This window comes from Cebidichthys violaceus, unplaced genomic scaffold, assembly GCF_023349555.1.
Source record: "Cebidichthys violaceus isolate CVI_PGR_0920_01 unplaced genomic scaffold, fCebVio1.0.p SCAF_513, whole genome shotgun sequence".
NCBI classification, from domain to species: domain Eukaryota; kingdom Metazoa; phylum Chordata; class Actinopteri; order Perciformes; family Stichaeidae; genus Cebidichthys; species Cebidichthys violaceus.
In genome coordinates, this window is record NW_027176721.1 from 1,196 (window position 1) to 27,500 (window position 26,305).

Consider the following 26,305-nt stretch of genomic DNA (forward strand, 5'->3'; position numbering starts at 1 on the left):
TACTACACACATGCTACACACAGGAAGCACTCGATAGGGGGGCCGTAAATACATCACAAACCTTGCATCACCTTCCTCTCTGTGTGTCCACTGTTCCACTTTGTTCCTAAACTGGGTGGGGGTGGGGCATGCAGTAGATTATGGGCCAATTGTGAGCCATTAGAGCTCGTGACAGCCAATCAGCAAAGTGCAGCGCTGGACAGCAGCCAATGGCGATATGTTCACCGCGGTGTGGGGGGAGGGGGGGGGGGGGGGGAATTCTCTCTCACACGGAAAAAGACATGTGGCCATGATATGGACCGGATGTAGGAAGGGAGGATCCACTCGTCGGACTAATTGACTGTAACCTATAATTTAAATATAAAAATATGTTTTACAATATACGTCATTATTTATATGTCATGAAGAAGATACCTACTGTAGTTGACTAGAAGAGTATAATTCCTATTCTACGTTATGCATGTTATTACAGTCTTGAACTATTTCCCAGATTGGACTCAAAATGGACAAACAATTCAGGATTCTTTAAAACGAATCATTGATTCCCTACAAGCAGCTCTTGCCATGCAATTCCCCATACATATGATATTTTATTGAATTATTAGGTTTTTTTAGATGTGAATAACTGGACCTGTGGACTACACTAGGACTGCAACCAACAGTTTATTTTCATTATCAATTGACATTTGATTATTCAACGTGTCCCGATTTAAACAATGTTTATGACGTGTCAGAAAATAATGAAAAATGACACTTCACACATATGGAGGCAGACAAAAACAACTAATAACGGAAAATAGGAATTGAAATTATGAATTTAAATGAGTGTGTGGGTAAAATTGCTAGTTGTCTCTCAATTCATGAGGCAGTGTGGCCAAGAGGCAGAAAGATGGAAATTCAATTCCTAGGAATTGACAGCTGCTTGTGAAATGTTTCCACGACGAGCACGTGATGTGAAACAGAGATCCACTACAGCTAACAAACGCATGGTGTGGTGGTCTTGTTTTAAGATAAGATAATCCTTTATTAGTCCCGCAGCGGTGAAATTTAGAGCATTACAGCAGCATAGTGGACAGTGCAAACAAGATACATAGTAAAAAACAAAACAAGATCAAAACAAGTATTATAAATAAGTAATAAAACAGTAAAGAATATTAAATAAGTAAAAAAGTTTAAAAAAAATAAGTCTAAATGAGTGTCAGTACCGACACCGTGTCACCAGGTGGCGGTAGTGAGCATTGAGGCCATTCTGTGCTGACAGAGGAAAAACAAAAAAAAAACACAAACAACCACTAGAAAACCAGAAAAACCAAGATGGCGGTGCAAGAGACAGCATCTCAACTGTCGATGGCTCTCAAAGTCCAAGAATATCCCACCCTGAAGGTAAAAGAACACCGAAACGCTCACATATTAATCCCCGAACGAGTGTGACGTGTCCACGACACACGATGCGTTCGATGGCATTCGGAAAAATGGGGATTATTAGTTAATTTGATAGCGAGACCAGCGGACTTGACAGGGAGGCTAACGTTAGCTGGGTTAGCTTAGCCAGGTAGCAGCGTCCACTAACCACCTGTGTTTAATGAGCCATATTAAAGATAAAGCAGTTCGATGATTAAAATATGTGTGGTGGCTAGTTAGCCGTGTGTATGCTGCCCTCATTGGAGCTTATTATTCGACGTCAAGGCAGCCAACAGGCCCTCAGAGCTGTTAGCTTAACGTTAAGCCTGTTTGTGACAGAATGGTCCGTAAAAGAATAGCCATCGCCACTGACACAGAACGTGTCACCACGTGGTTCCTCGCCCAATCAATAACCTCAGCACGACGTCAAATAAAACGGCTTGATGTGGCGTTGAGTGGCCTTGCTAAGCTAGTTTTGCTATGTGGGGGGGGGGGGGGGGGGACCAGCGTTAGGCCACCAAAAAGATGATGAAGCCTACCAGATAAACGTAACGTCGAGCATGCAAATGCTAGCTGAGCTGCAGGGTGGATCGGTTGAAATCACTGCGAGGAGGTGGAAGAGAGAGCGCAGTGTCATCAGATCTCTGCTGCCCCCTCTCTCTCTCTCTCTCTCTCTCTCTCTCTCTCTCTCTCTCTCTCTCTCTCTCTCTCTCTCTCTCTCTGCACTTCAAAATGGCCAGCGAGAGAAATCACAGCCTTGCTGCCGCACACACACACACACACACACACACACCACCGTTCCTCCTCCATTCCACATCCACCACACAACGTTACTGCGACACCACGAGCTGAAACAAGTCCGGGCTGCTCTCCTGTGTCATCGTGTTTTTAAAGAAAAGAAAAAAAAAAAAAAAAGCACGTTTGTGAGTAACAATGTTTTGTGGCAACTAATTGCATGGCGTTGCCATGATGAATGTAAAACGTGTCGTTGGTGAGTCCAAAGCATGGCTGTGGGTTTTCTTTTTTGGGGGGGGAGGGGGTGTGTCTTTTGCTTGGATGCTGCAGTAAGGATGATGGGCACCATTTTAAGACAGGAGTGATGGCTGTAATTGGTATCAAATGGGAGTCTTCAGTGTTGATTACATTTATGAATGTTAAAACCACAACGTTGCCTGACACAGACACTGAGCAATCTGCATTACCAAACACATGTGTTGGATATTATGTGCTCATATATTGTTGGTTGTTTTCAGTTGGGCTAAAGCAACGTATACCTCAAGCATTCTTAAAGAAAATTTTATATATATATATATATATATATATATATATATATATATATATATATATATATATAAATAACTCAGTTATGTGCATCAGTGGGAAGGCTCTGTGACCAGTGGTTTGTTAAAGGCCCATCACAGTGAGATGATGCTACAGAAGATGTGTCTGTGTTCAAGGTCCAAATCGCCTCATTTGATTCTTTTTTTTTTTGGTTCTTCTGGTGGTCGTTGATGAGCGTTGTGCTCTGCCTGTAGTGGACCCATCGCTGTCTCTGGAGCCACCTCCTCCCAGCAAATCACGACGGACGATCACTCAGCGTCCGCCTTCGCCGTCGCACTAGCTGTCCGAAATTATGCTTGTGGCTGATTTACGTGACATCTGTCGAGTGCACCGTGGTTGTATGGAAAAGAGTACTCTTTATGCAATATCTCAGATCTAGCAGCCAATCGTTTAACAAGAAGGTAGGTCTCTACTTATAAACCCATAACTGTCAAATGCACAGTTCCTCCAGCGGAGAGTGTAACACAATCATCTCTGTGGTCCAGTTCCCAGACATTGCTGCTGAACCCTGTTTGTTTGCATACTCTGGGGATTGTATGAATTGATTTGTCTCGCTGTAATCATCAGCCTGTCCTGTAGACCCTGGTCTGGATGGAGCCCTCAGAAGGGGGGTGGGGGGGTGGGGCATTTCTATAGGCTGACGTAAAGCCAGTGCTTCGTTCATCTTTCCCCTCTCATACACAAACCTGAGCAGAATAAGAGCCGTGGTTTCTGTCAGCTGGACACTACTGAATATGTACCAGTTTATGCTAAACTGTTCTGTGGAACATGTTACATATCTGCATCATAGGACACGCTTGCATAGTTTTCCTCTCCTGTGAAACTAAGTTGGCTCCAACTTGAAAGAATGAAAATCCTTGTAATGGAATCAAAGCGCTCCTTTTTTGTGCTTTTTACACAATATCTCAGCGAAAGGAACCGCAACAGTCGAGTGAATGTGGTTCACAGGTATCTGCCAGGTATTGTGATAACAGAGCAGAGCTGAAGCTGTTTGCTTTGATCATAGATAACAGTCTTAATCTGTTGGATACAGGTCATTTTCTACCCTCACTGTGTTCAAGTTGATGCTACAATAAAAAAAAATCCCCGTTTAGTAGAGCCAAATATTAGACTTTGTTTAAGCTGAATTCAGTACCGTTCATGTGGGAAAATAACCTATTTTTGGCTCATAATGGTGAAACGTAAGAGAATCTTCTTTATATTATATTGTAGGAAAAAGTCTGTGGAAAAACAAAGTTTTAGTAGCAAGGCCGACAATGAAATATAAATCAACCTTCTCATTAAGATATTGTCACAGATATTGAGATTGATTCAAGTTGGTAGAGTTCAAATTAAAGATGAAAGGGAGGTAAACATTAATAACATAATCCCATTTAACATTAAATGTAGCTGCAATGATCGAATATATTCTGTTCATAGCAGAAGACACGATTTGGCTTTGTAAGGATAACGGTAACGAGCCCTGTGTGTGTGTGTGTGTCTGTGTGTGTCTGTGTGTGTCTGTCTTGTGTCGCTGCAGGTGCCGTACGAGACTCTGAACAAGCGTTTCCGGGCGGCTCAGAAGAACATCGACCGGGAGACGAGTCACGTGACGATGGTCGTCGCCGAGCTGGAGAAGACGCTGAGCAGCTTCCCGGTGGTGGACTCCGTGGTGTCACTGCTGGATGGTGTGGTGGAGAAACTCAGCGCCCTGAAGAGGAAGGTCAGAGCACACTATCGGGGCTTTGGTCTTCTTTGTGTGGATTGTGTTTTCAGCGGCGGAATGTCGCCCGGCTGGTACTTCTATCGAGCCTTTTTTATTTTTTTAAATGACAGACGGCAAGTGATCCAAACGCACTTCTGCAGTTCTGTTTCTGTTTTTTGTGCCGACATGTTGTTCAGCAGGTCCCTTGTGTATCCGATAGATGCTAGATAATACGCTAAGGGGCCCCTGGTTGTCATTTCCCTCCCAACATGTTGGGCCACATCGGGTCCATCTGGCGCAGAGAGAAGTAGTCCAAAAGTTCAAGAGTGAAATCTGAAAGGGAGAGCTCGGTTCAAGGAGACTTAATGAGAGAAGACGAAGCAAAGCAATTCTGTTTTGAAGCCTACTCTAAAAAAAAAATGGTGGCGTTCATGGAACAGTGCACATAGGAATGCGGTCAGCTACTGTACGATTTAATCATGTCACTTGAGAGAGAGGCTCAAGGAGTTCTCGGTGTTTCTTCCTGTTCAGAAATGAGCTTTGTTACAGATAATGTAATAAGACTCTGTTTGGTTAATTCAATCTGAACAGAAATCCTTCTTCTTTCAGGAAAGGCTGCACTGCCAAGAATGGATACTTATCGCCCGTCAATTTAAACATTTTTTCTCCTGATGCATTTTGTAGACATCTTGTTCATTAGTGTGTGTGTGTGTGTGTGTGTGTGTGTCCGTGTCCGTGTCCTGCAGGCTGCAGAGTCCATCCAAGCGGAGGACGAGAGCGCCAAGCTGTGCAAGCGTCGCATCGAGCACTTGAAGGAGCACAGCAGCGACCAGCCGGCCTCCGTCAACCTGTGGAAGAAGAAGCGCATGGACCGGATGATGGTGGAGCATCTGCTGCGCTGCGGCTACTACAACACAGCTGTCAAACTGGCCAGACAGAGCGGCATAGAGGTGATTGTCTGCGTGTCGATGACGACTCCCGAGTTCTTTGCATCGTGTATGTTTCTGGTGTGTTTTGTGTCATCCTGATGCCTGAATATTTCAGCTTTTTGATGCGTTAATTAATCTGTTGTTTACCACTAGTTTCTGGATCTGTGCTACCGTGAACCACCATGTTCTTCTCTTCTTCTGATGCCCTTCTTCCCTCTCAATACATCCACTCTCCTGTGTGTGTGTGTGTGTGTGTGTGTGTGTGTGTGTGTGTGTGTGTGTGTGTGTGTGTGTGTGTGTAGGACCTGGTCAACATTGAGATGTTTCTCACAGCGAAGGAGGTGGAGGAGTCCCTGGAGAGGCAGGAGACGGCCACTTGCTTAGCCTGGTGCCACGACAACAAGTCCCGCCTGCGCAAGATGAAGGTAGTCAGATATGAACCTCAGGAATCAAAGACTTAACAGTTAAAAGCCATGTCCATAACAATAATCTGCAACGTAGCGCTGTTTGTGCTCAGAAGCAGACTTGGTAGTGAGGGGAAAATGTTTTGGATCTTCATTCTTGTGACAGAATTTGAGAATCGTTGGTCGAGTTCAGCTCCAGTTCACTGCCAAATGAAGATAAGTCTTAGTTCCAGCTGTTTCTTATAACTTCTACCAGCTGTTAGGGTGATAAAAGACTCTTTGAGGATCTACATGGGGTTTTATGGAAGAGATGGGTTTTCTGCCTGCTCTGCTCTTTAACGTTTCCTTAAGGGCACAGTGAGAACTATGAGGATTTTGGCAGAGCTTCAGTGGGTTTGGACTCACTGGCGTCGTCTTGTTTTTCTTTGGCAGAGTTGTCTTGAGTTCAGTCTGAGGATCCAGGAGTTCATCGAGCTCATCAGACAAAACAAACGCATGGATGCAGTCAGGTAACACACACACACACACACACACACACACACATTTAACTCTCTTACCTTCCTTCCACTGAACTGCAGCTTTTTGTCTTATTTTAACCAAACATCACGTCGCCCACTGATCTCCCTTCCGGTCTGTGTGTCTGTGTGTGTCTCAGACATGCAAGGAAGCATTTCAGCCAAGCGGAGGGGGGACAGTTGGATGAGGTCCGGCAGGTGATGGGCATGCTGGCCTTCCCATCAGACACACACATCTCTCCATACAAGGTGAGTCTCTCCTGCTATAAACATTGTATTTGATCACATGTATTTTCTATATCAGGGTATACTCGTTTGAGCCAATATTCACACAGCACAACAGAGACCAGAGCAGCCACTAGAGGGCCTCTGTTGCCTTCAGAATAAATGGATCTCAACTCCCCCTTGAGCTACTTTTAGCTTAATGGCTGCTTTCAATGGCAGCGTTCTTATTTTTAAACTTGCACTTTAGAATCCTCTTGAGAAGCAGACGTGTATAGAAGGAACCGCAACAACAAGGCTTTATCTCAAAAAGCATTAAAACCGTTTTCTGCGAGCAGAGAGGACGTAAACCTAGAGTCACTTATGAATTTAATCAGGTTGAATGAAAAGGTTGCCACCCGTTGCTTACAGCCAATTAAAAGCATGTAGCTTTATTTAGATAAACTTACATGACAACTGTAGTGAGAACACTTTGGGAAGCAGAGAGACGTTAATCACAGTTTGTTCAAAACAAACAAATCCAAATCTGGAGTTATTCAGGTTGTTGGAACCGGTTTGCCCAACTCCTCTCAAGTATGCTTATAAGAAAAACATCCTGGTCTCCATTGTCTTCATCGTGATGTTGTGGGACATTATGTCTTATGTCTAAAATGAGAATCTACCCCGATGTTGTTGTTTCCAGAGGACTGGTGAGACCCACACTGAGCTCGGATGACTCCCATGTGGACGCGATGCAGTTAAACGCTGTTTGTATAGGAAACAAAACAGCGTCTTGAGTTGCGTGACACTGGGGGTTTCTGGGTCTGAAGTCTTGAGCTGGCTTGTCTCTTGTTCTTCCATCAGGATCTTTTGGATCCGGCCCGCTGGAAGATGCTGATCCAGCAGTTCCGATATGACAACTACAGACTGCACCAGCTGGGAAACAACTCCGTGTTCACGATCACCCTGCAGGCCGGCCTGTCTGCCATTAAGACGCCGTATCCTACCGCAGTTTTTTGTTTCCCCCGCAATAACGTCGCACATTGAGAAACGATTCCACACGTGTTCCTTAACCTCCGTGCCTCTTCCAGTCAGTGCTACAAGGAGGACGGTACCTCGAAGAACCCAGACTGCCCAGTGTGCAGTAAATCCCTCAACAAGTTGGCCCAACCGCTCCCCATGGCCCACTGCGCCAACTCCAGACTAGTCTGCAAGATCTCCGGGGAGGTCATGAATGAAAACAACCCTCCCATGATGCTGCCTAATGGATACGTCTACGGCTATAATGTGAGTAATCCAAGAGCGCCGGCGTTGTCTGCTTTTAAAAAAAACACGGTATACAGAAGAAAAGAAGAAGTCCTGTAAATGTTTGTGGTCTTGTGCTCGTTATCTCTTCCAGTCCCTTCTGTCCATCCGCCAAGATGACAAAGTGGTGTGTCCCAGAACCAAAGAAGTCTTCAACTTCTCTCAGGCTGAGAAGGTCTACATCATGTGATCGCTCAGACGACCCGTCCTGAGTGTGACCACGATATCCAACGCGGCCCCCCGTCATTCACACCCCCCCCCCCCACACCCCCACCCCCCCGTGACCGGGCCGACTCAGAGAGCCACCCGTGGAGCTGTGATCCAGTACCCCCCCCCACCCACCCACACCCCTCACAGACACACCCAGCATAACACCCCTCTCCCCTTCTCTCTCCCAAAACACGATCGGGCGCAAGTTCCTCCCCCCTTCCTCCCATTTTACGACACAGAAACTGGGATCCTCTCCTTTGAGACTCTGGTTTTAGATGTGACTACAGAACAGGAAGTTGATTGATGTGATCTATTCAAGCACAGCGACTGTCAGCGGTCTCATTATCTGAAAGGGTCCACGAGTTGAAGTTTAGAGGCTACAGACACGGACTTGGCGGGGTGGTAGTTATTTGATTTTATTACAACAAATAAAAACCTGTTGAGGTTACTTTGACTTTTCACTAGTGGTGTTCCTTTGTTACCGTGTTAACTCACTCCATCTACCAGATTAACACTTGAGATTTGGGCCTTTTTCAAGGCCAACGTGGCTGGCCTCCTGGTCATGTGGTAGCATTTCATTCTGTGATGCATGCTGTTGACATCCTTTTGTCTTCTGGCCATGATTTTTTTTTTTTTTTTTTTGGGTGGGGGTGGGGGGTGGGGGGGGGGGGGGGGGGGGGGTGGTATGCTAAAAGCCTCCTGTTTTAAACTGCCTACCTTTTTTTTTTTTTTGCATTTCATCCCCTCTTGGTCGTGAAAACGGAGCCCGATTCGGCCGCAGTTGGCTCCTTTTCAAATGTAAATATTAGATGGGAATTGATCGTCCTCAATGTTTTAAATTCAGGAGTTTTTGGGGACGAGTAACGACGACGAAGATCATCCTTTTACCAAGATGCTCTGTGAACTGAACGCGTCTTTTCTTGGGTGTTGTAAAGCTGACATAGCCGACAGTATCCTCGAGTTAACTGGTTGTTCGGTAAACTTCTCATCTTCGAGGACGCTGGTAATATTAATTGTGCTGTATTTACTTCCATAATGAAAATTACGCAATATTCAAACAAGACAACCATCTCAGATGTGTTTTTTTATTTTGTATTATTATTATTATTATTGAACAAATTGTCTTCCTTTTGTGTTTGAGGTTTGCCATTTGCAGTTCTCCAAGTTCTCTCTTTTTTTTTTTTCTTCAACTAAACGAGAGTACATATCGGTGAATTTAGGATATTTATTCATTTTTTAAAGATGAGGCCCTGGCTGCTTTTTATTTCATCAAACATTTCTCAACAATAGTTTTCATTTCCTAACAATTTCTCCAACAATGAAGAAGACGATAAAGGGAAAGACGGTGCTGGTGTTTGTTCAGTCTTGTGCTCTGCTCTCCGGGGTTTACGTAGCAGAGAGCTGCACATACTGCTAACACTGCGTAGTTCAATGCACACACACACACACACACACACACACACACAGTACCTGCCTTTATTTGAATAAAAGGCATTAAGAGGATCCAAACCGTGACTAGGCTGCTGGTAGAACAATCCTGCCTTTTCATGACTGAAAAGCTACTGTAGAAGATAGAAGGACTACGAGTGTGACTAGAACAAATCTGGACTTCAGTGACAACAAATTAACCCTTAAACAGCCTCACTAAGTAGCTGCAAAAAAAAAAAAGAAAATGCAGTTTTTTTTGTTAGACATGATCAATCTGTGGTCATTCATTTCTTTCATGTGTTGTTTATTGACAAACCAAAAGTTGCCTCATTTGTGTCTCATAAATGATTTGGAAGTGTATCTGTAATGACACAGACTGTCCTGTGTATTTGTGTCGGTAGAATAGATGAAGGGATTGTTTCATGAGCAATATGCCTCATAAAGATTTCAGTGAACTTTTGATTTCAGTGTTTTCATTATTTGCCGTGTGTATTTTGCTCCGTTGGCTCCCGACTTTAGCGTTACCATAAGCCCAGGTAGGTGCGACGAGATTAACGACTTACCGGAAACCCTGTTGACATGGAAATGTGATCGAGCGTTCCGTCTTTCACCTGAAACTGCATCGCCTTGGTCGGAGGGGAGGGGGGGAGTTTACTGTAGTGTTGATCACTTAAATACAAGAGCAAGGAAACACAAAAACTAGACAAAGATTTGTCAGTACAATTGATTTTGTCAGTACAATTGATTTTGTAGGCTTCCACTGCTCTTTGTAGAATCCACAATCTGTAAAAAGAAATACTAAACCTTGATTTTGCTCCAAAGATGATAAATCGGCCTCCAGTAAGGGTTGTTTTGTGCTCTTGCATGAAAATGTAGTTTTTGGGGGGGCTGCAAGAAACTTAATGTTATTTCTGTTATTGAGCATTCTGTAAATTCAAGGATTCATTATCCAATCCAAGAAATGTTGAGTGAGAAAAAGGCCCAAAACTAGTTTATAGAGCCCAATGTAACATCTTACAATTGCTTTATTTGACCCCAACAGCCCAAAACCCCCAGAATATTCAAATTACAGTGACATAAACAGATAAACAAATCCCCAAATGTAACTATTGGTTGATGAACAAAAATAGACAATTAATCAAATGTTGACTACTTAATTATTGCAGAAGTGCAGTGTTTTAGCTCTAGATTTTTTCCATGGTTCCATGTTGAATTAGCAGAAGCTTTTTCACTCACTGCTATAAACTACTTAAAGTGAAATATGTTTAACCCAGTAAGTGCAGTTATGAAGCTCGTGCACTGACCAGGCTGCTATTGGGCCTTATGATTTGGGAGCTGCGTGTCTTACAGTTCCAAAATGTAGCTTTTTGTTTTTGTTTTTATTAGCATTTATACATATTAGCACGGCAGCATTTGATCGATACACACAGAAACCGTCATAATACTGCAACGTTATTTTTTCTTTAGTATGCCGTATTATTATTTGTATTTATAGTAACTTTAATTCCGTGTTTTTTTTATACGTTTTAACGGAGCATCTGTCGTCTTTTGTCCCACAACAGAACGAGTAACGGACCGGAAGAGGTGTTGCATCTTATCGAGCTCGTGCCTGACGTCACAACGCGTCCGGTATAAATACAGCTGCGTTCATCCGCCTCCACCATTTTGATCTTAACACATCTTCTGACTGAAATCCAGTTATTTCAACAATGACTGACCAGCTTTGCAAACTTTTCGTCGGCGGTCTAAACGTGGACACCGACGACGATGGCCTGCGGAAACACTTCGAGCAGTACGGCTCCCTCACCGACTGCGTCGTCGTCGTAAACAAGCAGCTGCAGCGGTCCCGCTGCTTCGGCTTCGTGACCTACTCCTCGCCGGAGGAGGCTGACGCAGCAATGGCGGCTAGGCCTCACACCGTCGACGGCAACGCGGTCGAGGTGAAGCGGGCCGTGGCGCGAGAAGACGCCAACAAACCCGAGGCCCTCGCCAAGGTGAAGAAGATCTTCGTCGGCGGCCTGAAGGACGACATCGAAGAGGAGCACCTGAGCGAGTACTTCTCGCAGTACGGCGAAATCGAGAAGGCCGAAGTCATATCGGAGAAGGAGACCGGAAAGAAGCGAGGCTTCGGCTTTGTTTACTTCACCGACCACGATGCGGCCGACAAAGCCGTCGTGGTGAAATTCCACACGGTCAACGGACACAAGGTCGAAGTGAAGAAAGCCCTGACCAAGCAGGAGATGCAAGCGGCCGGCAGAACCGGCATGTCGCCGAGAGGCAGCAGGGGTGGTAGGGGCATGAGGGGAAATCAAAATGGCTACGGCAGGGAGTACGGCGGCGGCTACAACTACGGAAATGGCGGAGGCTACAACGGTGGTGGAGGCGGCGGTGGAGGCTACGGTGGCTACGGAGCGCCATATGGCGGTGGTTACGGAGACCAGAGCAGTGGCTACGGAGGTGGAAACGGCTACAACGAGTTTGGCAGCGGCTACGGCCAGCATTCTTCAGGTTACGGCCCCATGAAAGGGCCTCCCTTCGGCGGCCAGAGGAGCGCTGCTCCCTACAACAGAGGAGGCGGAGGTGGCGGCGGAGGTTACCCACGTGGCGGCGGCGGTGGCTATGGCGGTGGCGGCTACTAAAACGTCGTCAAATCAACACAAATTTGCCCCTTCAGCCTGGATTTGGACGCCAAAAATCTAATCTAACGGGCAGAGATTACGGACACAGAGACAACCCCCTAATCACCAGACCTCAAAAACCCAAACAGGTAGGAAGGTCACTTCCCAGAAAAAACCTGATAATAACGAGCAGAAGTTTGCCGTTCAACTAGGACACATTTAAAATGAAGAATAAAAAACACAGTGATCCCTTTTTTTTATTATGTAACGTTATACCCACGCAAAACGCGTGTTAGTTGTCGTTTAGAGTTATGAATATTTTTTATTTGCGTTCACACGTTGTTTCTTTTTGCAAATTTCGATGTAGGATTGTTGCTGATTTATCCTAATATTTGCATTTTAAGCAATTAAAGGTTCGTTTTTTGTTTGTTTTTCTGGAGTAAACTTAGTGTGATTTTTCAATGTATGAGGATGAGAAAGCATGTTTATGTGGTAATGGATTTCATAGCTTTGTTATACTGATAAAAACATCAACTTGTATCTTACTTGGGGTCACAAAGGCGGGAACGTGATACTGCAGGATCCGGTTTCCTTGTTTCCTCTCCTCCTCTCCTCACTCATAGTAAATAGTTTCGGTATATTGTTCATTTCTCATTTACCTGTAGCAATATCTAATGTATATTGTATACTTTCATGTCTGGAGAACACAACCTACTGTTAACAAAACACTTTTTGGTATGCTTATGTATGTTCATTTTAAATAAAACGTTATACCACTTAGCTTAGTTTATTTTACTTATTTAACCCAGGCTTCCTCAAGTTCATCCACAGGTTTTATAAGCGACTTCACCTTTTAGTTACATGGCATCCCACAGTTTATTCCCTTACTCTCAGGTGGGTGATAACAATCATTGTAGTCTACCCACAGCCATTGCATGTAGGCTTTGTAGGGTTTGAATTTGTTTTAAACTTATGTGGTTTGCTAATATTTTCTTTACATATTGTTCCTTTGAATACATATTTATATGTGGACCTATTTATCTTTGATTATTCCTACTTCCTATTAGGTGTTCTTACTCGTATTCCAGTATGCTATCCCAGCCATAATAGCCGTAGCAGTTTGTTTGTAGGCTACATCAGGACCCTGTTGATTACCTGGGGTCGATTGTGATAGGAGTCTGAAATATCTCTTTAGGATATCCACATCCAGCAACCTAGGTATGTAAATCAACCTGTCTTCACTCTGTGTTGGTCAACAATGTATGGAATATCTTGGTGCACAAGTGTGCCATTATTTAATCTTAAAAAAACAACGTAACTGACACTATAATCATAGCTCAATGCGTCTTTAAATAGCTAATCTTAAAATATAAAGAACAAAATGGGGGGAGGGGTTACTTGATTTGGACTTTAAGTGAACTTTTAAGTGGGTGGAAGGGGACCCAAAATGTTGTTCCACCAGTAAATGAAACAATGGAACAAGTAAATGGTGTCTCTTCCAATAAAAACATTGCTATGTCCAGTTTCTCACTCTGGTTTCTCTCCCCCATCTTCTCCAGGTTGCTACGGTAACCTGGGCACGAGGACATCACCCCCGAAAAAATGATGGGGTGTGTCTCCACGCCGCCGGGGGTACCGGAGAGCGGCTGTGCCTTCTCCCCCTCAGGTGAAGTCCCAAGTTTTCACAAAAAGGATTGTCCCAGTGTGGTTTTTAAATGCGTTTTTTTTTTTTTTTTTTTTTTTTTTTTTTAAAAGAGTCTTAACACTTTTATTCTGAAAAGGTTTTATTTGATGGGTTTTATTCTGAAAAGTGTGTGAGTTTTGATCACACAGTGCCCCAGTGCAATAGATGACCAGCACTGACTATTATGATGGACCGGTGACGACACTTCGAGTGATTGATATGAAGGATTTTAACCTCTTTTTATGCGTGGTTGCAGGTTTAAAGTATTCTGTATTAAACATTAATAACTTTATATGATTAAAAGTCTTCTGTTTTCATTATTTGATCTTTTATTATTGGATTTATTTTAAGACCAATTTGCACTTCTGGGCACTGTGGGTTTCAAACTGTATTCTATATAAAATAGTTGTATTTTTCAATATTAGGAATGCCTAATTAAATAGCTGAAAATACATAAATACAAGTTTTTTTGGCAATTTCAAAGACATTTACAGGTGTTTTCTTTCCTCCTCCTGTAGTACGGGTTAATGAAATGTGAAGGGCATTAACTACATTCTGCATGTGGCCTCACAAATCCAATATCACAAGAGCCTGGAGGCTTAACGAGAGCCTGTGTAGAGGAGTCGTTACAAGACTAGAACGATGATATAAAGTCACATGTTCACCCGGCTCCACGTGTTTCTGTACAGCGACTCAATCAGGAAGTAAAGGACCTGATGTGCAACATACTGCACCTAAACCATCTCAGGCTGGACTGCATTAGCTCCACCGATTTTAAAAACAACCGTCAAACTATTTCTAGTATCCAACTTATCATATTTATGAGGTCAGTTGGCTTAATGGCCGTTTGCAGTAAGGAGCTAAGTACTGCGGTTCACTTGATGCACAGTGCCTGCAAGTGAACTGACAGTTGCATGAGATGTTGCAGAAAACCTATAAGTTGGTCAGAAGTTGAGGCAACATGACCTTTTTATATCCTAGTCCTTTTAATATGCATTGAACAGGTCCTGTGAAATACAAGACGTTAGCCTCACTTTTTTTTAAATTAAAAATAGTTTTGTTATCCGATTACCCAACATTTAGGAAAAATTTGCCTTTTTTTTTGTTTTGTTTTTTTCAGTAAAAAATTCAAAAGACAGTGGCAGACCATTAATCTGGTTTACTGTGAGGTTTTGTCTGCTGGCCAAATCGTTTATTGATACTTTTGTTGTTAAAGTGTGCTGCTAATTGAGCAGCGAAGACCGCTACTTATGCTCTAAATCATGCCCACGCAGATAAGACACATTTTTAATGTTTTATTGAGCTGAAGTAACCAGATGAGAGCTCAACAATAAGCTCTTGATGAACAAACGATACATCTGACAGGAAAAAAAATCTTGCTTCCCCCAATTTAGCAGTGGTGCCAAAGATTGTATAAAAACCACTGCAGTGAGACATTTTAAAGTAGGTTATGTCTTGGCTGGAAGGATATTTAATAAAAGCACAACTGTAACACAAAACGGTCAATTACAGATCCCTCAGTTTTGTAAAATTGGAAGAATATGCATATTCCTCAAACAAGCCCTGTCTGATGTACTGCGACAATTCAAGAGACACACGTTGATATTTTATGTGACAGAAATACGATGTACGTGATTCTTGACGTTGGCGACCGGAGTGTAAATTGTACTTTTTGTTCTCTTACCTCTTTTTAGGATAATGGTGCGTGACGATTTCTGATCATCCCGTAGGAAAAGGAAACCTCTCTTTATGTTGGCCGTGCTTTTTTTTATGAATCTACAATAAATTATATATTTTTATACACCAAGAGACTTGTTATGTTGCTTCTTTACATGGAGGATAGTTTGGTTGCATGTCTCCCCTGATGATGCCCATCAGGAAGGGGTTGTGAGCTGATGTTTGTGGAGGTGGTGACGCCAAAGATCTCAAGTTGGCGGATATACTCGCGTTTCATTCAACCAGACTCCTAGAAGTTCTTCTGATCGGAGTGTTTCAGGACTTTGAAGTACTGTATGTGTCCATTTCAATCCTTAAAATGTTTGGTTATAGGTGACAGTTATTGGCTGGCCTGTGGTAAGACAAGTAAGGGATTTATAAAGATTCTTTTATGATGGGTGTCCCATTTACAGCCTAAATTACACTGCTTTTTTTTGCCACATATACATGTATATATAAGCACACGTATTTTGACAGTTTTTTTTTTTTTTTTTTTTAAATCCATGTGCAGTTTCCCTGTAGAATTAAGTCACCAATCGGCATTGTGTGCATGATTGAGGTCTAACAAATCTGGTTAAGAGCTTTTCAAAGCCAATTTTTAAAAATGTGTTTAAAATCCTGCATTGTTATATCGATGTTTACTTTGTTGGCTCACCTGTAGGTCAGTGGAATAGTCTGAAACCATGAGCAGCAGACGGTATCTCAAAGGACTCTGACCCCCATATAAAAGAAACCGTGCTTGATAACCTACTAGAAGTCTGAAACCACAGAGAACCTTTTTTAAGTTTCTAGAATTTGACTTGGGAGTCGGACACATCGACAATGAGGAGCAACCTTGCAGCATTGAATTTAAAACAAATGACAAGAACAAACTTGATCTGGTGAAGAGGTTTAATGGGTTTTCACAAAAGCGATACGGCAGCTTTCCATGGAAACAAGTAACAACAAAAAACCTGCAGAAACGACTAGTGGCAGCTAGTACTGCTAGTTCTGGCTCAACAAGGGTGTGTTGCAACACACATTAATCTTCATCGGAGAAGCCCTGCATAGTTTTTTCCAGCAGCTTGGGGAGGGGGAGGGGTCTGAGACAAATTTCACTTCCTGTAAAAAGACTGACTTCAGCTTAACTAAACCGTACACTGAGCCCTTTGAGGCTGAAGTGGGTCAGCACTATTTATATATATATATATATATATATATATATATATATATATATATATATTTTAAAAGCTGTTCACTCGGTGTGTTGATGCTTCACTTTCTATTCATGTTAAGACCAGTGTGACTAAACTAATAAATTATTAAGAGGACATTACGTTAACGTTGAAGTGCTCTGGTGCTCTTTACTTATCTTCCATTTGTTCCTTAAAAGGTTGTTTTAAGGGAGTTTGGACTAATCCCAGTCAAGGGTCTAAGGACAGATCATGTTGTATGCTGTACATATGGCAAAGCCCTCGGGTCTGATTTGTGATATTTGACTATATAATTTGGATTGAATTGATGTGTCAAAGTAATCGCAGAGCTGATATGATCACAACAATATGCTATTTATTAACAAAGACAAGATTTGAAGACAGCCACTGAGTAGCACATGTTTAACACATACAGTAGTATGAAGAATTTAGATTTTGTGAAGTATTATATAGTATTGCTAAGGGTAAAAGCCCTGTGTGAGCTCTTTTCTCTCTTCTGAAGCAATACATAAATAGCTCGAGGACATTATGTTAACATTTGCACTGGAAATGTCCTTTTTCAGCCTTTGCCGGCATGTAAATGGAACAATATCATATATATAAAATAAAATGTTAGATTATGCCACTGTGTAGGTGACACACCAGCCCTTATATATTAGAAATTATGTTTGGATACCATACAACTTGCATTTTTATTGGGTACCCTTCATTTTGAAATTATTATCATTGTGGTTATGTAGTGAAATGACGGTGTATTTAAAGAACATAGGAGAGTTAATTATGATGAAAGCAGCAAGGTTGTTTTAGTTAAGTATGCATCACCAATGCTGTGTTTTGTGGTTGTACAGTACTAATGTAAGAATAGGGTAATTAATCTGGACTTAGTGTTATTAGTGTGCTTTGTATTGTACTTGAGCATAACGAACGACCGCAAAGGTTTAAAATCACGCTTCCCTTTCTCCTCAGACATTTAAACCTTAGATTTCCGACACCACTTGAAGGCAGCAGCAGCAGGAGTCTCATGCGAGCCAATCAGAGCGGTGATTTTTTCAAGATGACCAATCAGCGACGGATACGTCTTACGAAACGGCAATATTTGTCAAACGACCCGCCCCTGACGTTGCTCATTGAAGAAGAAGACGGACGGGCATCGGGCATACCATCCAACTGACGAGATTCAATCATGTCTACCAAACTTTGTAAGCTGTTCGTCGGCGGACTGAACGTAGAGACCACGGAAGATGGCGTACGCAAGTATTTCGAGCAGTTCGGCACGCTCAACGACTGCGTTGTGGTCATGAACCAGCAGCTCGGCCGGTCCCGCTGTTTCGGCTTTATCACCTACTCGACTCCGCAGGAGGCCGACGCAGCAATGGCGGCTAACCCACATGTCGTCGAAGGCCACGACGTGGAGCTGAAGAGGGCCATAGCGCGAGAAGACGCTAATAATCCGGATATCCTCGCCAACGTTAAGAAGATTTTCGTCGGCGGCGTGAAGGACCACATCGAGGCGGACCACCTCACCGAGTACTTCTCCCAGTTCGGCGTGGTGGAGAAGGCCGAGATCATCTCCGACAAGCAGACCGGCAGGAAGCGAGGCTTCGGCTTTGTCTTCTTCGAGGATAACGACTCCGCCACCAAGGCGGTGCTCACCAAGTACCACACCATCAGCGGGAACAAGGTGGAGGTGAAGAAGGCTCTCACCAAGCAGGAGATGTCCACCGGTGGCCGCGGGAGAGGTCGAGGCCGGGGGATGCAGAGCTATGGCGGCGGTAGAGGTGGCGGCTACGGAGGCGGTGGCTGCTACGGCAGCAACTACGGAGGCGGCTACGGCTATGGCGGGGGTTACAACGGCGGTGGCGGCGGCGGCGGAGGAGGATACGGTGGATACGGAGGCTACGATGAGGGTGGATACGACAACCAGATGGGGGGTGGCTACAGTAATGGTGACTTTGGGGATGGCTACGGACAGCAGAACTCCAGTTATGGTGCAGTGAAGGCGGGCAACTATTCCTACAGGAGCGGGGCTCCGTACAACAGAGGCGGCGGCGGTGGTGGAGGAGGCTACGGTGGTCGGGGAGGTGGTGGAGGATTCAGCGGTGGCTATTAGGGCCACTGTGATGATCATGGGGGTAAATTCTGATTTACAGCGAACTTGAATTTACACACACACACACACACACACACACACACACACACACACACACACACACGCATATAACACACATGCCCGGGTGAGGGGTCTTTGTTGCAGTGCCCATCACCCACACGGAATGAATGAGACTGTCCTGGATCCCATCTGTCCTCTTATTCCACACATTATGGACTTTACTACTAAGAATTGGGAATTGTTGAATTGTACTTTTGTTATGTTGGGATGGGAGGATGGGGGGGGGTACTTTATTTGAAACCATTTGTAAAACCGTAAACAAATTCAGTCACTGCTTCTCAAGTTTGTTTTTGTCTTGCAAACCAGCCAGATGTTGTCTGTTATTTTTGCATCATGAACTCAGGGTTTTAAGTGATGTTGGTGGGAAGCATGGGACTCTGGGATTGCTTGAGTTTCTTCATCCTAAAACACAAATCGTGACAAAGTGGGGTTCTTTTTGGAGTGGGGGGGGGGGGGAGAGGGAAATGTCACGGGACTGTTTTTGTTCTCTGTAAATTTACATTTTTCCACCCGTCCCATTTCAGGCTTTTTGTTTAGATTAAACTGTTTTTTGAAATCCATGTGTTCAGTTCAACCCTTATGTTTGATTCTGCTTTTATTAAAGTTTTTAATGTTTTGAAACTCTATCAGATCTCGCAGTCTTGATTCAAATCCTGTTGGGTCACATTTCAGCAGATGTATTATCAAATCAACAAAAGTGTTACATTTTTATCCTCAATTACTTGGATAATCTTTTAGCATTTTCTTTCTAACCATGTGAAGATGGTTCATAAAGCCACCACCAGGGGGGAGTATTGCCTGTGAATGCACGCATGTCAATGCATGCAATCCTCGTTTCATCGGCCATTTTATACCAACATGGATCTACTTAGAAGAACCAGTGTGGACCAGAGGCAGTAGTTTTTAGCGGAGTTGTTCCTCTGAAAGCAGTTCTTCCAGAATAAAACAAATGGATGCAGTGATAAATATACTGATTTGTATGTTTTTCAAAATAAAAGATTTTTTCTTATTTAAAGATATATATATATATATATACTTGAATGTTATGTTGCTTTTTGTGACCTAGTTTAATTAAGGGGGGATTGTAGTTTTCAGTTTCACTGTGACTAGTTTTTTGGATAATGGGGGTTTGAGTTTACCGTCAGACACACAAAACAGTCTCATTTGGTTCACAATTGTTTCTGTACATCTTCCACATCTCATCTAATGGATGTGATATAGCTGGGATGTCTAACTGCAGTCCATGCATGGGTTTAAAAGATCTTGTATGTTAGATTTATTTAATAAAAGGTGCAGCGAGGGGGAAAAAGAGGTCTCACTCTGACACTATTTCTGGGTATGAGAACGTAGCTCTCTGGAGCAAGACAGTTTGTTTAACTTCTTAAATCAGACCAAAGACAGACTGTATGTCTGATTTCTTCAAAGTAAAGCCAGTTAATTTCTTATAGCACCTTTCAATAAAGAAATTAAAAGTGCTGTGCACTATACATAAAAGGCATTACGACAACATGCTCTAGAAGACAAATATAAATGGGATTTTTGAAACAAATGAAAGATGAATAAGTTAACGATACATGAAACGTGTACCAGGAGCCTTGATGAGGTCAGTTGTAAATGTAGCTGCACATCAGAGAAGCTGTTGACGTTAAAACACACAGTTCTGTTAAGACAAGAAGTATTTTAACAATTCATTGATTGATTCAGAGGAACGATCTGAGAACTGATCCACCTTCACATCACATTTAAAACAGCGCATTTTGAATCTTGAGTTGCTGTTTCAGGATGAACATATGTGAAGAAAAAACAATATTCATATATATATATATATATATATATATATATATATATATATATATATATACATACACCACTAATAAAATGTCTGTATACAAGTCAAGTGTTTCTCTAAATTGTAAACATTATTAATGCAAAGAAATACATATTAAATTGGTGGATATGTTGTGAGAATTTACTGTATTAAATCAATGTAAATAATTTATGACTGTTGGTTGGGGCAAAGTCATTTTTCAGGATTTTCATACATGTTTTTAGACAAATTGATCAAAAGATGAATCTGTAAAATAATCATCAGTTAGCAACACTGTTTAATAAATAGAAAAAAAATCAAGTTTTCTCATTTTAGTCAAATATGAATGTCATATATATCCAATTCTTCTTTGGTCTCTTGGATTAAAAACTGACTAAAACGTGACTGAACGTGTCTCTGATGTGCAGGATTTATAGATCTTGTAAAAGACGCGTACCGATATGTTGATGTATTTTATGTGCACAAAGCCAGTCATACCAGAATATTACTGTACACACTCCATGTTTATATATATTTTACTGTACACACTGCATGTTTATATATATATACATTTTACTGTACACACTGCATGTTTATATATATTTTACTGTACACACTGCGTGTTTATATATATATATATATATATATATATATATATATATATATATATTACTGTACACACTGCATGTTTCTGTCTTCTTTACTGTACACACTGCATGTTTCTATCTTCTCTACTGTACACACTGCATGTTTCTATCTGTCTGTTTGTTTTTGTGCGGAGGGATTCATCTCAGTAACACACGATCTTCGTGCAGCTGCAGAGCGCTCATGCCTGCTGTTGTGTCCGTGAGGATGGACGGTGTGTCGTTGGGGTGAGTTGGCTCAGCGCTTTAGGGATTATTGTGTCAGTCTGTGAATCACGCTGCTTCTACATCTGTTGGATAACATTTTACCCCACATGATCCGTCGGCTCGTACGAACCGACACGCAGACTGCACAAAGAGAGCTTCCTCTAGCTATAGCCTTGTTGACTAGCTAGCTTCTGATGCTAGCTAAGTTTGCTAACCCCCCAAAAAACTCCCAAGTTAACATGTAGACATTTAGACGTGGCTTTGTAGACAGTGAACCGGTTGTGGACTGGCTCCCAATATGTGTTTCCACTACGATTCAAGTGGTCGGCGTGTCAGTTAACGGAAGCTTATGCTAGCAGTGAAGTTAAATGAGAAGCTAGCATAATGCTAAGAGCTAGCCAGCCTGACAACTTGACGCTCAACAGATTCAAAACAAACACTCTTTTCTTTCTAACTTTTTTTTTTTTTTTCCAGTCCGTTTTTAACATTCAGAATTATGATTTTACACGGATTAGTTTAAGGACTTTTGCTGTTGTGAATTAACACATTAGTGGCTCATCATTATTCCTTCTAACTGTGATTGTGTGTTGTGTGCAGACTACAGACTTAAAGGTTACACACAGTCAACACATGTCTCACTAACACAGTGACACATTTAAAGCACATGTAGCGTCAGATCGTTTGTTTTTTGGGGGGGGGGGTCATTCTTCCTGGTCACCTGCTCTCAGGTAAGTTGCAGGTCACCTTTGGTTATTAAAAGAGTTTAAAACTTAAAACTCGCATGTTTTTATAAGTACTCTCTCTTGCAAGGATCCCACGTGGCTTGATTTAAAAACAGCAGCTGTATGATACATTGGGTAACAGGAAATGTTTTTCCTCATTCCTTTGTGTGGCCTAGGAAGGCTTAAAGAAGAAGTGTTCACTCAATCCCACTCGCTGTATTAAATGTGCTTTAATGGCTGACAATATAGTCCCTAATAAGAGCGCGATCACTCCTGTGCAACACCTGAGCTAAAACTATAGTGATGGAGCCTAAAAATTAAACCATATTAGGATTAGATTACTAATGTCTAACGAACACAGACAGGGTATGGTGGTCAGACAGTATTGAGAGACGGACACATTGTTGTTTTTGGTCTTTGCGTGATGTTTGAGGATGTCTTGTGATTGCAGGATGTGGGTCGTCCTCAGTCAAACGGGGCGTGCTTGAATGGTCAGGAATCCCATCATGCATTAGGATCTAGAGGTGGGGCCGTATGGAAAGAGTCTTATTAAATGTCGTATATAGTTAGATGTTACGTTCTGTCATGCCAGGGATGCACTGATCCGACGTCTTCTATCCAGTGCAGAGTCTCTAATAACAATGTAGTTGTGATAAAGTGTGTTTTCTGGGGTAGAATAGATAAAACGTGATTTATCTTTTCTTTCTTTTTGCGTCTAATCCTGTGTTCTTACCTGCCAGATTAAGGCCTTCATTGCTACACTGTTGCAACAAAAAAAAAAAAAAAGGGGACACAATATTCAGCGTTGTGTCCCCCGTCCCCCCCCCGTCCCGTCCCGTCCCGTCGTCTTCGGTGAACCAGAAGGTAGCCCGTCTCGACTGTTTGGATTAAACGTCTCTATATATCTCCGCTGATCCAAGACGCTGCCTCTCTCATGTCTCACCAGTGTGGCGGCCACGCCGGCCTCGCCACGTCCAACCTGCAACACGGACTCGGAGGAGGACACGGTGAATGGGGGGATGCACACCTTCAACCAGACGCACATGAGGAAGGCTTTCCAGCTGATGAACGAGCTGCGGAGGTGTGTTTCTAAAGAATGAAGACACTATATACACAAATGGTCTTTTTTTTTTACTGTGGCGTGCCTTTTTTTTAAAAATACGTGAATGAAGAGACTGTAGTGATGGAAATTAACACTTTAATTGGCACGTTTTCTGGAAGGCAGCCCTCCTGTCAATACTTGGCTTAAAAGACGCTCACTTTTCCTGGCTCCTATGTTCATATTTGCAGACAGTTATTAAGTTATTTCTCACTCGTGCTTCAGTAAAAAGATGCTGTGTGACGTCCAGCTGGTGGCGGGGAGCGTTGAAGTGCCGGCTCACAGGGTGGTCCTGGCCTCCTGTAGCCCCTACTTCTGTGCCATGTTCACAGGTACACACACACACACACACACACACACACACACACACACACTCTCTACTGTTTGCATGACATGTGAGTGTGTGCTTAACTGTGTGTGTGTGTGTGTGTGTGTGTGTGTGTGTGTGTGTGTGTGTGTGTGTGTGTGTGTGTGTGTTTTGTAGGGGATATGAGTGAGAGCAAAGCCCATCAGGTGGAGATCAGAGAGGTGGACGGACAGACTCTGAGGAAGCTGGTCGACTACATCTACACGGCAGAGATAGACGTCACAGAGGACAACGTCCAGGTGAGTGTGTGTGTGTGTGTGTGTGTGTGTGTGTGTGTGTGTGTGTGTGTGTGTGTGTGTGTGTGTGTGTGTGTGTGTGTGTGTGTGTTAGTCCAGTCCAGTTCGTTACACATTAGAATGGTTATTTTTGGGGTTTCCTTTAGTGAAAGTGGTGCATCGGTCCGAAAGAAGCGCTCCGTCGTCGGTGCCGCCTCGACCGGGGGTTTAAGCAACCTTAGCCGATACTAGAAGGTGGAGTTAAAACACGGTGTTCAAATAGGACCAGGTGCAGACGTTCCTCTTGTCTCATTGAAGGTGATGTTTCGCGTGTCGTTTTGTACGCCGGTCGGCTGAGAATCCCGAGAACTGCAGCGGCGAAACGCGGCACAGAGAAAAGGATGCGGCGCCTGAAGTGAGTTGAGGTTGAGCAGAAGAGGGAGAGCAAGGAGGAAGGGAGTGAAAGGGTCTTCCTGTTTTTACCAGATGTTGTTGTTTTTTTTTTTTTTACCTGTTATGGTAACTTATACCTGAGCTCAGCTATTGTTCAAAAACAATAGCTGAGCTATTTTCTTGTCACAATTCTTTTACAGTTCGGAGTAGAGTTGCTGCCCCCGGGAACAAGATTTTCGCTCACAGCGTTAATCACATTTCTAAAGCTTCCTTGTTGTGGAGAAGGAAACGTGTCTTGACCGGTTCCTGTGTGCAGTCCTTTGTTTTCAACAACAGGCTTTGGTCTAATGTCTAGCGGGTGTCAGTGAGCGTCCCGTTAGATGAAAGGACTACAACCCAAATACGATCGAAAGTCTAGTTTGATCCGGTGTTTCTCACCCAGAGGAGCTGCTCGTGGTTGTGAGCGTTTTGCTCTGAACGCTCTGGGTTGAGGCCTCGTTTGTCTCGGCGGCATCGACTCCCTCACTGTAACTGTGTGCCTCTGCCTCTGGCGCCCGGCGGGTTGAATAAACGCAGCAGGATCAAGCCGCAGGCAGGAAGCTTCCTCTGATTATTAGCGCAGGAAGTGTGCCCAGAGAGAGGCAGGAAATCCTCCCACTGTTAGCGGCGCGCCCGCCTGATTGGCTCGCTCTACGCCGTGTGACGTGTGTGTTTTGACCGTTGGACCAGACTCGCTCACTGACACCAAATACTGTGCTCACACGCTCCCATTCCAGGCCTTTTACTTTGTAACACGAACGCCGTACTGTTAACCTCCACGTCTGTCCATTTAATGGGTTAAAGGGTAAATGGAGGAGCCTGTAAAGACACACTTAGCTCCACCACACCGTGGACCAGTAGCAGGTGATTACGAGAAGTTGTTTTCTTCGCAGGTTCTGCTGCCGGCGGCCAGCCTCCTCCAGCTGATGGATGTCCGTCAGGTGTGTTGTGAGTTCCTGCAGTCTCAGCTTCACCCCACCAACTGTCTGGGCATCAGGGCCTTCGCTGATCTGCACACATGCACGCAGCTTCTGGACCAGTCCCACGCATACGCTGGTGAGCTTCTGAATGTTCACGCGCAATACGGATCACGAGTTTGTCCTTTGCCCCCCCCACCCCCCCGTGTGGCGCTTTTAACGTTAACCGCTTCAACGTCCCTAAAAAAATGCGTTTTTAGACGTTGCAAAGAACGTGAGCTGGTGCCGTATTTTGGCGTCGTGTTCGTTTTTGTCACGGAGCTCCTTGACTAAAATGTTTAGCTTGTGTTTTGTCTCTCAGAGCAGCATTTCTCTGACGTGGTGCAGGGGGAAGAGTTCCTGGGCCTTTCTCTGCAGCAGGTGTGCAGCCTCATCTCCAGCGACAAACTGACCGTTTCCACAGAGGAGAAGGTCAGAGAGCCACACACACACACACACACACACACACACACACACACACACACACACACACTTCTGTAATTCGATAACTTTGTGGGTGAAAAGATGTGTGAGAATTCTGTTCTTAAGGAACACAAAATAAGAGATAAAGTCTGTCAGGAAAGAGATTTTAGGAATAGTTGGAGCTGAGAAAGATCTGCGTCTGCACTAGAGACACGTGTCCTCCTCATCAGAAGTATTCCAGAGGACGTTATGTCCGTCTGCTGCTATCCACTAAACCAGACGCGTCTCGGGGAGCATCTGTGCGTCAGCAGCAGTCAGAGTGACGGAGACTCGGAGGGAGTCACTCTTTCACACTCCTCACTGTCACACTGGCTGCTGCTGTCAGTCAACACGGAATCATCTGGTGTGATTCATTCCTGGGTGGATCAATACAAAAGTCTTAAGACCCACACATGAGTCAATGATTTATTAGCCGTGCGTGTCTATGTTTGAGGCCTGTTCAAGCTGAAGCCGTAGATTTTGGACAGGAAAACATGCAGAACAAAATCTAAATCGGGTAAAAAAAAAAAAAAAAAGTTCAATCCTCGTCTGTAAACGAGAGGTTTTAAAATCTATGCATGTGAGTGTAAACAGA

At 43.4% G+C, this 26,305-nt stretch overlaps 4 protein-coding genes across 4 annotated transcripts in view; all 4 read left to right on the forward strand.

The window, feature by feature from the left end:
* Nucleotides 1–1,275: 1,275 nt before the first annotated feature.
* On the forward strand, nt 1,276–8,449 carry maea (macrophage erythroblast attacher, E3 ubiquitin ligase). Its single transcript, XM_068731442.1, has 9 exons — nt 1,276–1,383; nt 4,262–4,444; nt 5,173–5,376; nt 5,658–5,780; nt 6,192–6,268; nt 6,415–6,523; nt 7,340–7,473; nt 7,567–7,762; nt 7,875–8,449. Exons 1-9 carry the CDS (start codon nt 1,315–1,317, stop codon nt 7,968–7,970), a joined length of 1,191 nt encoding a protein of 396 aa, XP_068587543.1. The 5' UTR covers nt 1,276–1,314; the 3' UTR covers nt 7,971–8,449.
* Nucleotides 8,450–11,064: 2,615 nt separating this feature from the next.
* Nucleotides 11,065–15,527, forward strand: LOC137888124 (heterogeneous nuclear ribonucleoprotein A0-like). The gene is made up of 3 exons (XM_068731443.1): nt 11,065–12,185; nt 13,596–13,702; nt 15,415–15,527. The coding sequence occupies exon 1, from the start codon at nt 11,128–11,130 to the stop codon at nt 12,055–12,057; it is 930 nt and encodes a 309-aa protein (XP_068587544.1). The 5' UTR covers nt 11,065–11,127; the 3' UTR covers nt 12,058–12,185; nt 13,596–13,702; nt 15,415–15,527.
* Nucleotides 13,613–19,425, forward strand: LOC137888125 (heterogeneous nuclear ribonucleoprotein A0-like). Its single transcript, XM_068731445.1, has 2 exons — nt 13,613–13,702; nt 17,596–19,425. Exon 2 carries the CDS (start codon nt 17,813–17,815, stop codon nt 18,737–18,739), a length of 927 nt encoding a protein of 308 aa, XP_068587546.1. The 5' UTR covers nt 13,613–13,702; nt 17,596–17,812; the 3' UTR covers nt 18,740–19,425.
* Nucleotides 19,426–21,401: 1,976 nt separating this feature from the next.
* Nucleotides 21,402–26,305, forward strand: part of LOC137888122 (kelch-like protein 3) — a gene marked incomplete at its 3' end in the record, with an annotated part of 6,928 nt that continues 2,024 nt past the window's right edge. The window contains exons 1-6 of the mRNA XM_068731441.1: nt 21,402–21,478; nt 23,126–23,260; nt 23,504–23,610; nt 23,763–23,884; nt 25,186–25,348; nt 25,571–25,680. Coding sequence (XP_068587542.1) covers nt 21,435–21,478; nt 23,126–23,260; nt 23,504–23,610; nt 23,763–23,884; nt 25,186–25,348; nt 25,571–25,680 — 681 coding nt within the window. The remainder of the gene's footprint in view (nt 21,479–23,125; nt 23,261–23,503; nt 23,611–23,762; nt 23,885–25,185; nt 25,349–25,570; nt 25,681–26,305) is intronic.